At 46.9% G+C, this 11,574-nt stretch overlaps 1 protein-coding gene across 2 annotated transcripts; it reads left to right on the top strand.

The window, feature by feature from the left end:
- Window positions 1–334: 334 nt before the first annotated feature.
- On the top strand, window positions 335–10,838 carry LOC149466308 (uncharacterized). Of its 2 annotated transcripts, none has more exons than XM_089672984.1 (6): window positions 335–385; window positions 4,984–5,112; window positions 5,222–5,319; window positions 5,412–5,505; window positions 6,496–6,591; window positions 9,740–10,838. In XM_089672984.1, exons 2-6 carry the CDS (start codon window positions 5,079–5,081, stop codon window positions 10,606–10,608), a joined length of 1,191 nt encoding a protein of 396 aa, XP_089529110.1. In that variant the 5' UTR covers window positions 335–385; window positions 4,984–5,078; the 3' UTR covers window positions 10,609–10,838. The 2 variants fall into 2 exon arrangements, with proteins under 2 accessions (XP_089529110.1, XP_089529109.1); XM_089672983.1 differs by having other exon boundaries at window positions 360–496.
- Window positions 10,839–11,574: the final 736 nt, after the last annotated feature.

Genomic DNA, 11,574 nt, shown 5'->3' with positions numbered 1-11,574 from the left:
GTGACATGATTCCCCCCATCCAGGCCACACACAGCCTTATATAGGCAAACTCCGCCCACTAGATTGTGTGTTCACAGAAACCACTAGAGACCAAAACCCCACCAGATGCTTTCTCTCCAGATGCCATTTTTTTGTAGCTCAGCTATGAAAACATTCAACATAACTATTACAAATGGACACCATTTATTAGCTAACTGATTCGGAAGATGATTGTTGCAGATGCTGATGTATTTCTTTTGTTCTAAATAAAAGTAAATGAAAGTAAGAAAGCATTTAGCTTAGGCAGCCATTTTCTTGGAGTCCCACATAAGACACTAGTATGGCTGCAGAAACTTCCTGGTTGGTGTTTGAGTCTGAAATGTGTGTGTCCAGTGAGGAGGAGGAGGTAATAATAATAACAATAATATGAATAATTATAATAATATTCCTATTGTGAAGGAAGGGGGTCCCAGCACTGTGTGTGGCCTGGATGGAGGGATCGTCTTAGAACATAATGGTGAGTTCTGCTTGGGATGGTAGCGCTAGGGACGTGTTCTCATCTACACCTACTGATGAGGGATCAGGTATCACTTAGAGGGGCAGAATCAGTTGAGCAGCAAAAAGGCAATAAAGATTCAATTTATTTTTTGCATGCGTTAAATTTTTTTTTGCTGTAAAATTACTTAGAACCCCCAAACATTATATACATCGCTCAAAAAAATTAAAGGAACACTTTTTATTTCAGAGTCTAGCATCAAGTCAGTGAAACTCCTGGGATATTGATCTGGTCAGGTAAGTCACAGAGGGGGTTGTTAATCAGTTTCAGCTGCTTTGGTGTTAATGAAATTAACAACAGGTGCACTAGATGGGCAACAATGAGATGACCCCCCAAAACAGGAATGGTTTTACAGGTGGAGGCCACTGACATTTTTTTCCCTACTCATCCTTTCTGACTGTATTTCACGAGTTTTGCATTTGGCTAGGGTCAGTGTCACTACTGGTAGCATGAGGCCATACCTGGACCCTACGGAGGTTGCACAGACAGTCCAACTCCTCCAGGATGGCACATCAATACCTGCCATTGCCAGAAGGTTTGCTGTCTCCCAGCACAGTCTCAAGAGCATGGAGGAGATTCCAGGAGATAGAAAGTTACTTTAGGATAGCTGGACAGGGCCATAGAAGGTCCTTAACCCATCAGCAGGATCGGTATCTGCTCCTTTGTGCAAGGAGGAACAGGATGAGCACTGCCAGAGCCCTACAAAATGACCTCCAGCAGGTCACTGGTGTGAATGTCTCTGACCAAAATCATCAGAAACAGACTTCATGAGGGTGGCCTGAGGGCATGACGTCCTCTAGTGGGCCCTGTGCTCCATTGGCATTTGCCATTGAACACCAGAATTGGCAGGTCCACCACTGTCGCCCTGTGCTTTTCACAGATGAGAGCAGGTTCACCCAGAGCTCATGTGACAGACATGAAAGGGTCTGGAGAAGCCGTGGAGAACGTTATGCTGCCTGTAACATGGTTCAGCATGACAGTTTTGGTGGTGGGTCAGTGATGGTCTTAGGAGACATATATATGGATGGACACACAGACCTCTACAGGCTAGACAATGGCACCCTGACTGCCATTAGGTATGGGGATGAAATCCTTGGACCCATTGTCAGACCCTATGTTGGTGCAGTGGGTCCTGGGTTCCTCCTGGTGCATGACAATGCCCAGCCTCATGTGGCGAGAGTATACAGGCAGTTCCTGGAGGATGAGGGAATTGATACCATTGAATGACCCCCATGCTTGCCTGACCTAATCCAATAGAACACCTCTGGGATGTCATGTTTCGGTCCATCCGACGCTGCCAGGTTGTACTTCAGACTGTCCAGGAGCTCAATGATGCCCTGGTCCAGATCTGGGAGGAAATCCCCCAGGACACCATCCATGGTCTCATTAGGAGCCTCCCCCGACGTTGTCAGGCATGCATACAAGCATGTGGGGGCCATACAAACTACTGAGGCCATTCTGAGTTGCTGCAATGACATTTCACCAAAGTGGACTTGCCGGCTGCATCATTTCTTCACTTTGATTTTCAGGGTGTCTTTTATTTCAGTCCTCTGTAGGTCGATTATTGTCATTTCCATCAAACGATGGGGCGTCCTTACATTCCTAACACATCACCTAGTCCATGCCAGTATAGAGATCCAGCAGGAGATTCTTCCCCATTGAGATCTGATGGGTTTTCAAAGTGTCCCTTAAATTTTTTTTTGAGCAATGTATTTTCTGGAAGCAGAATCCCCTGGAGAATAAAATGGTGGCTGTTGCCATTATTTAGGTCGCACGGTATTTGCACAGCCGCTTATCAAATGCACATTTTCAGGAAAGGATACACATGAATGCGCACACACAAACACACCGCACCCACAATATATAAGAGAACTCTATGGCAAAGCGCAGCTAACACGCAGGAAAGCCTCAGGTGCACTGTGCTTCAGGTAAACTGCAGTGTGAAAGCAGCCTTATAGGGGGCTCAAGACAGTAGGGGCTTGTTTACATTTGCAATTTGGGAGCTGTAAACCCCCACAGTTGAGACTTGTTTTTATCACCCCCAACCTCTGAACTACAGTATCTAAAACTGTCCGTAGGTGACACTTTAGGACCTCATGCACACTGTTGCACCTTTTGGCTGTTTTTTTTTTGCCCCTGGACTCAAAAGCCTACGTGTCCATGCTTTTATCAGCGTTTTGGAGCAGTTGAACACCCCCTCTCCTGAACGCTATGTTTACGCATTTTGCATTTTTGGCCAAAAACACATTTTTAGCAAAAACGTGTAAACATGGCTTGGGCGTGTACTCATGTCAATGGTAAATACTGTGCCAAATATAACCTATAAACGTCCAAGCACTAAACATGGTACTGTGTTTACACAAGCTTAGCTTTTTTCAGCTGCCAGGAGAGCCCGGCGTCCAAGGGAGCTTAGTGTACATGTAGCATAAAAGCCTTTAAAGAATATCAAATTGAGGTTAAGCGGGAGATCTGGTGCTAGAAATATTGTCCTCGCTTTACCATTCACGTGGATACGTTACATGTGCGGTGTGATCGCTCTTTACATATGTGTGATGTACCTACGTGTGTGAGCATGAGGGACGGGGGTTGCTTTATTTATTTATTTTTTATTATTTACATTCTTTTTTTTTTACATTCCTTTATTTTTTTTTAATTCACTTTTATTGCTATCACAAGGGATGAACAAAATCCTTTGTGATAGCTTGGGCAGTGACAGACGGGGCCGGAACAAGGGGTGGGCAGGAGGGGCGGCTGCCCTGGGCATTGTGGTGGGGGGGGCACCACAAGGAGATTGGGGGGAGGGGATTTGTGTTGGAAGGGGGGTGGCAGGGGGTAAGTATTGTTCTAGGGGGGAAAATTTAGGGAGGTGTACAAGGAGTGGTGATTTGGGAGGATTTGTGTTGGGAGGGGGATGGGGAAGAGGACTTGTGCTAGGATGGGGGGTTTAAGGGGTTTGTACTATAAAAGTAATATGGTAGAGGGAAATTTTTAATTTTTTTGGGGGGTGTATTTGTGCTAGTAGAGATGATTGGGGGCTATTTATGCTAGGAGGGTGCATTTGGGGAGGTGTGCTAGGAGTGGTGATTGGGGGGTATTTGTTCTAGAGGGGAAGTTTAGGGAGGTGTACTAGGAGTTGGGATTTAGGAGGATTTGTGTTGGGAGGGGGGATGGGAAAGAGGACTTCTGCTAGGAGGGGGCATTTGGGGGGTTTGTACTAAAAAGGTAATATGGTAGAGGGGAAATATATATATTTTTTTTGGGGGGGGGGATTTGTGCTAGTAGAGATGATTGGGGGCTATTTATTCTAGGAGGGCACATTTGGGGAGGTGTGCCAGGAATGGTAATTGGGGGGTATGTGTGCTAGGAGGGGACATTTGTGGGGGATTTGTGCTAGGATGAGAGATTAGGGGAGGGAGGATTTGTGCTAGTGAAGATTATTGGGGGCTATTTATGCTAGGAGGGCACATTTGGGGAGGTGTGCTAGGAGTGGTGATGGGGGGGTATTTGTGCTAGGAGGGGAAATTTTGGGGGGATTTGTGCTAGGATGAGAGATTGAGGAAGGGAGGATTTGTGCTAGAAGGGGGAAACATTTTGCAGAGGGATTTTATGCTGGAGGCATATGGGGAGAGGATTTGGGGGGGATGAGGGGGCAAATATTGTGCTGGGAGGGGCGATTTCAGCAAGGGGGTGGGTTTGTAGTGGAAGGAAAGGGAATTTGTGCTTAGGAGGTGAGCATACGGGTTAGTGCTAGATTTTATTTTTTGGGAGAGGGGGATTTTGGCTGATACATAATGCTTATACATCTGGGGGCGGGGCACAATTTGGCTTGTGTGCCCTGGGCTATAAATGACTTTGTCCAGGACCTGGGGACACGTACTCTATATGGAGAGATCAGGGGTCTATTAGGCCCCTGATCCCTCCTCTGCCTTTCAAGGCAGAAGGTAAACACAGATCAGTTTGATCGTCTGCTTCTCTGGCACAAACCAGAAGTGACTAAATCCTCATCCAGCTTCATTCATCACAGAGGAGACAGGGGAACATATGTTCCTCCACCTCCGCTGGGGGGCAGCCGGCTGGACCACTCGCAATGGTCCCGGGCTCCCCAGTGGAACAGAAGAGTCCATGAATGGCCACAGAGCTCCCTTCCAAGACCTGTAAAAGTGATCGGCTAGCTGTAGAGCTGCCCGGATCACTCTGACCAGAAAGCTGAACGCTGACTCTAAAACATGACACGAGGATCATGGCTTGGATGTCCCTTCTGCAATAGAAAGCCTGCCTACTCACTGTTTTTGAAAGCGAATTAAGTTCCACTTTATGTGGCGTAAACATCACTAAACTCAGGCCAAGTAGAGTCAAATTTTATTGTCTACTTGAGAAGTCAACATGTACAGGTGTTTGTGTGTCTGGAAAGCTATATTAATATGTTATTGTTTTTAATTATGTTGCAGCATAAGTTTTATGAACCAATTTATTCTCCAAGCACTGATGCAGACATACAGAGGAGGGGAAGTATTTAGACTGATACAAAGATCTGTACAAGACGATGACGGAGAACCGGCCGCCCCTCCCATCACCAGGTAAGAGGAGACTTCCATTTCCTGTATTGAGGATCCACCTAGATACACACATCCTCTGATATAAAGTCATAGAAACAATGGATTCAGTCAGTGTGTGTGTTTCCTACAGATGGATCCAGTAATGGGAACCCACCAGAGAGATGTCCCCATCCTCTGTATTCCCGGGACTCCACACAGAAACATCAGGAGATCCCTCAGGAGGATCAGGTAGATGGATCTGAAGGTCCTAATTTAAATTGATATTTTTATTGTTTTTATCATTTTCACAGTTAACATATAAAGTGTTGTATCTGGTCTAGGGTGAAGGTCTGACTGCTGTTAAAAAGGAAGAAGAGACGGGCGATGGTGATGGGCTGTGTAAGGAAAATGAACTTCCTCCAGGGACCAGCACAGGTGAGTAAGAAACTCTTAAGCTGGTCATACACGTGTAGATTTTTATTCGAAAATTTTAGTTTCAAGAATATTCGTTTGATTTTCTAATCGTTAGTGGGGTCAAATCGATGTTTGTGTTCGACTGCAGTGACTGAAAAATTTGAAGGGGCAGGAAGGAAAACTTTCCTTGATCAAAGAATTTTCGGCCAGTATATGTGGTTATCATTCAGAAATTCCATTCATTTTAAAGTCAAATGTTAAAAGCTAAAGACAGTTTTCAGACGACATTCGTCCATTCACCAAATGTTCAAAGAATTTTTGTACAACTTTTCGTATGAATATTTTCGTCCAAAAATCTACACGTGCATGGCCAGCTTTAGCCCTGGTTCATACTATTGTGGGCTGTGTGGCCCATGCTTGCTTAGGTACAGCAACCCATTAATTTGAAGATCAAGCAGTAATGCAGATTCTCCAGCACGGCCGCAGTATCATCTAGCGCGATGACGTCACAATACTAGCTCTGTCTGACACGTTTCTCCATACAAGGCATCCTCTGGGATTGGAGGTTGATAATGGGGAGACAGTGTGTGTGGGGGGGTCAGGAGCCATCAGCCTCTATCAGACTCTGGCTCTACATCAAAGGAGATACCTTTTCTCTATGTCCAGCTCCTCCAGAAGTTCCCTCAGGAGGGCCTCTCCTCTCTCCATCCTCGTATTCTATCTTTCTAGAGGGGGAACCTTGCCGCTCTCCCCCCTTTTTGATTCTTCACTTGTGGTCTGGGGAAGGTGAGAAGAAGACCTCCTTTGTACTACAGACTTAAAGCTGAACTCCAGGAATTCAGCTACTTTGTCTATCTGACGGGTTTATTGTGCTCCAGGAAAATAACTTCCGGAGCGCTGAGGCTCCTCACATCATGTCATTGAGACATGACCAGTCTCCCCCCACACACACTCTCTGGGGTCTCTCATACATCTCAGTACAGGGGGCTTCACTCTCATCTTTATTCACAGACACCAGAGACACTCAGAAAGACATCAAACCTGAGGAGGAGGAAGAAGGCCGTGTGAGGATTAAGGAGGAGGACGTTTCTGTAGAGATCGGCACTGGTGAGGCATATATACTAAATACAAAAGATCACAGATCTTGATTTTCACGACATCTATCTTTTTATTTTCTTTCTCAAAAAAAACCTAAATCCTATGTTATCTGCCATGGTGGATGGTTGTTGAAGGTGTTGGAAGATTGGAGAGCTATATGTGAAAAAAACATCATTATGAGCTGGTCATCTCTGCCTCATGAGATGGCTCTGTGTCTTTGATCTATGCCATCACCCTAATAAAAATGGACTTCTGCTTTGCCCATGGTGGGGATGGTGTCTATGCACATTATTGCTGTTTCTTTGGGACTGCTAGTCAAAGGAGATATCTTTTCTCTATATCCAGTTCCTCCAGAAGTTCCCTCAGGAGGGCCTCTCCTCTCTCCATCCTCTTATTCTTTCTTTCTAGAGGGGGAACCTTGCCTCTCTCCCCCTTTTTGATTCTTCACTTGTGGTCTGGGGAAGGTGATAAGAGGACCTCCTTTGTACTACAGACCTAAAGCTGAACTCCAGGAATTCAGTTACTTTGTAAAAACTGCAGGCTTACCATGAGTCAAGTCCAACGAGATGCCTGCCGCCTCATAGACTTTTTTCTGTTATTTACATCTGACAGGTTTATTATGCTCCAGAAAAATAACTTCCGGAGCACTGAGGCTGCTCGCTGTGGTCTCAGCTTCTTCAAGAGCAAAGTCACTAACACTGCTATGCCTGTCCCTTCTTTCCTTCTGCCCATTCACAGAAGCCTGCGTATTTTGTGAACTCATTTACAAAATACAATGGCTTCTGTGAATGGGCAGCAGAGGTGGGCATAGCTGCTGTGTGTTCTTCTGTCCTCTCACAACCAGAGTGCACCCTTTGGGAATGCAACAAACCTGTCCCATATAAGTAATAGAGAGAGACAAGTTCCGTAGATAACATGCACGGAATTGGACTTAACGCATAGTGTGCCTGCATTTTTTTCAAATTTGCTAAATTCCTGGAATTCAGCTTTAATAAATGAATATATTTATACTGTAGGTTGACTACAGGGCCAAGACAAAAGGTGGGCAGGAGGGGCGGTTACCCTGGGCACTGTGGTATCATGTGAGGTGGGGCACCACAAGGAGGTTGCCGGAAGGGATTTGTATTGGGAGGGGGAATTTGGGGGGCAGAATTGGAAAAGAATTGTTCTAGGAGGGGAAATTAGAGAAGGTGTGCTAGGAGTGGTGATCTGAGGGGATTTGTGTTGGGAGGGAGGATGGGGGAATATTTGTGCTAGGAGGGGGAATTTTGGGGGGTTTATGCTAGAAAAAGTAATATGGTGGTGGGGGGAGAAGATTTGTGCTAGGAGGGATGATTAGGGTATTTGTGCTAGGAGGGGAAATTTAAGGGGGAATTTGTGATGGAGGAGTGGGATTTGAAGAGGGGGAGGAGATTTGTGCTATAAGGGATGATTGAGGTATTTGTGCTAGGAGGGGAAATTTTTGGCGAATTTGTGCTGGGAGAGGGGGATTTGGAGTGGGGGGAGGGGATTTGTGTCTAGGAGGGATGATTGGGGGTATTTGTGCAAGGAGGAGAAATTTGGGGGGAATTTTGTGATGGGGGAGGGGGATTTGGACTGGGGGGGGGGGGATTTATGCTAGGAGGGATGATTGGGGGTATTTGTGCAAGGAGCTGAAATTTGGAGGGAATTTGTAATGGGAGAGGGGGATTTGGAGTGTGGGGGGGGGGGGTATTTGTGCTAGGAGGGATGATTGGGGGTATTTGCGCTAGGAGTGGAAATTTGGGGGCAATTTGTGTTGGGAGAGGAGGATTTGGAGTGGGGGGAGGCAATTTGTGCTAGGAGAGATGATTGGGGATATTTGTGGCAGGAGGAGAAATGTTTTTTGGGGGGGGAATTTGTGATGGGGAGGGGGATTTGGAATAGGGGGAGGGGATTTGTGCTAGTTAGAATGATTGGGGGTATTTGTGCTAGGAGGAGAAATTTGGGGGGGAGGGGGGGATTTGTGATGGGAGAGGGAGATTTGGAGTGGGGGCAGGAGATTTGTTCTAGGGGAGATTATTGGGGATATTTGTGCAAGGAGCTGAAATTTGGGGGGAATTTGTAATGGGAGAGGGGGATTTGGAGAGTGGGGCAAGGTATGTGTGCTAGGAGGGATGATTGGGGGTATTTGTGCTGGGAGGGGAAATTTGGGGGTAATTTGTGATGGGGGAGGGGGGTTTGGAGTTGGGGGGGGGAGTTGTGCTAGGAGGGACGATTGGGGGTATTTGCGCTAGGAGTGGAAATTTGGGGGGAATTTGTGTTGGGAGAGGGGGATTTGGAGTGGGGGGAGGGGATTTGTGCTAGGAGAGATGATTGGGGATATTTGTGGTAGGAGAATTTTTTTTTTGGGAGGGGAATTTGTAATGGGGAGGGGGATGGAATGTGTGCTAGTTGGACTGATTGGGGGTATTTTTGCTATGAGGAGAAATTTTGGAAATTTTTTGGGGAGGGGATTTGGAGTGGGGCAGGAGATTTGTTCTAGGAGAGATTATTGGGGTATTTGTGCTAGGAGGGGAAATATGGGGGGAATTTGTGCTGGGAGAGAGGGATTTGGAGTGGGGGAGGGGATTTGTGCTAGGAGAGATGATTGGGAATATTTGTGCTAGGAGGAGAAATTTTTTTTTTTGGGGGGGGGGGGATTTGTGATGGGGAGGGGGATTTGGAGCAGGGGGAGGGGATTTGTGCTAGAAAGGATGATTGGGGGTATTTGTGCAAGGAGGGTAAATTTGGGTGAAATTTGTGATGGGAGAGGGGGATTTGTGCTAAGAGGGGTTGTGCTAGGAGGAATGATTGGGGTACTGGTATTCGTGCTAGGAGTGGGGGGAATTTGTGCCGGGAGAGCGGGATTTGGAATGGGGGAAGGGGATTTGTGCTAGGAGGGATGATTGAGGGTATTTGTGCAAGGAGAGAGAATTTTTTTTGGGGGGGGATTTGAAGTAGGGGGAGGGGATTTGTGCTCAGAGGGGAAATTTGAGGGGTAGAGGATTTGTACTAGGAGGGTGGAATTGTTTCGGGGAGTAGACGTTAGCACCACTCTTACACTATGAGGGCAGGGCATTACCAAAGTGCACATAATTGGACTAATGTCTATTTTAACACTCTGCTTAGCTTACTTTAAGAATCTGACTTCTTCCAGATGGACGGTACAGAAGGTACAGCCAAGAAGAACATCCCGAAATATCTCCAGAACATAGAACGGAAGATGATGAGATGACATGCAAGTCTTCTGAAGTAGACCCCATTATCCCAAATCTTCCCCCAGAACCCCAGAGCTCTGATCTATCATCTGAACCCCCAACAGACAGTGGAAGTCCTGCTGGCCATGCATCTGGCGACACCTACAAGCATGGTGAATCTTGTCCCCAGAAAGCCAAATTCCTCTCCCACCAGACAGGTCACAAAGAGCAGAAGCCATTTGTATGTTCTGATTGTGGGAAGTCTTTTACTCGGAGATACAATTTAACCGTACACCAGATAAGCCACAAAGGGGAGAACCCATATTTCTGTTCTCAGTGTGATAAAACGTTCCCTATCAAGTCATACCTTGTCAAACATGAAAAACTTCACACAGGGGAGCACACATGTTTCGAGTGTGGGAAATGTTTCTCCCAACGGGACCATCTTAGATACCACCAGAGGACTCATACGGGTGAGAGGCCGTTCTCCTGCTCAGAGTGCGGAAAATGCTTTAACCAGAAAGTCCACCTTACCTCCCATCAGTTGACTCACACGGGGGAAAAGCCGTATTCCTGTTCAGAGTGCGGGAAATGTTTCACCTGGCGTAACGCACTTATCGTACATCAGAGAACTCACACGGGACTAAAGCCGTATTTATGTTTGGAATGTGGTAAATCCTTTTCCCAGACCAAAAGCCTTGCCTGTCATAAAATGACTCATACGGGGGAGAAGCCTTATTCGTGTTCAGAGTGCGGGAAGTGTTTTCCTTTCAAACATTTGCTTATTAAGCACCACAGAGCTCACGAAGGAGAAAAGCTCTTTTCATGAACAGAACGTCTCGTATTTGCCAGGAGACAACTCATACCGTGAAGAGGTCCCAGCGCGTGGGGGTGTCTTCTCAACATTCTAAACATTTTTACGAGAGAGAACGTAGGCGAGAAGACGTACTTGACCAAAAAAAATCCTGGTTTGGGAATTGGTGGACAACTCGCCATAGCCACATTCCGAGTGTCCTTTTTCCGACTGTACCTTTTCGATGATAAATCCATAAGCAGTGATGGATTGAGGGGTAATGTCCTTTTTACGTTCAAATATGGTGAAATTACAGGGGGAGTCAGGAGGGCACAATACTGAGATCAGGAGGGCACAATACAGGGGGAGTCAGGGGGGGCACAATACTGGGATCAGGAGGGCACTGTACAGGGGGAGTCAGGGGGGGCACAATGCTGGGATCAGGAGGGCACAATACAGGGAAAGTCAGGGGGGCACAATGCTGGGATCAGGAGGGCACAATACAGGGGAAGTCAGGGGGTCACAATGCTGGGATCAGGAGGGCACAGTACAGGGGGAGTCAGGGGGCACAGTACTGGGATCAGGAGGGCACAATACTGGGATCAGAAGAGCACAGTAGAGGGGGAGTCAGGAGGGCACAATTTTGGGATCAGGAGGGCACAATACAGGGGAAGTCAGGAGGTCACAATACTGGGATCAGAAGAGCACAGTACAGGGGGAGTCAGGGGGGCACAGTACTGGGATCAGGAGGGCACAGTACCGGGGAGTCGGGGGCACAGTACCGGGATCAGGAGGGCACAATATTGGGATCAGGAGGGCACACTACTGGGATCAGGAGGGTACAATACTGGGATCAGGAGAACACAGTACAGATTCTGGGACACTACCTGGGACAGTTTAGTAAAAAAGCATGACTGTCTTGGCAAATCCGGGACAGTTGGCAAGTATGATGTAATCCAAGATTATCATGGGGCCCCCATGCACTTGGATCCCCTAGGCAGT

This window comes from Staurois parvus, unplaced genomic scaffold (genome assembly GCF_062004578.1).
Source record: "Staurois parvus isolate SC_StPar_1 unplaced genomic scaffold, SC_StPar_1.0 ptg000132l, whole genome shotgun sequence".
Classification (NCBI taxonomy): Eukaryota; Metazoa; Chordata; class Amphibia; order Anura; family Ranidae; genus Staurois; species Staurois parvus.
This window is presented reverse-complemented; position numbering and strand designations above follow the sequence as displayed.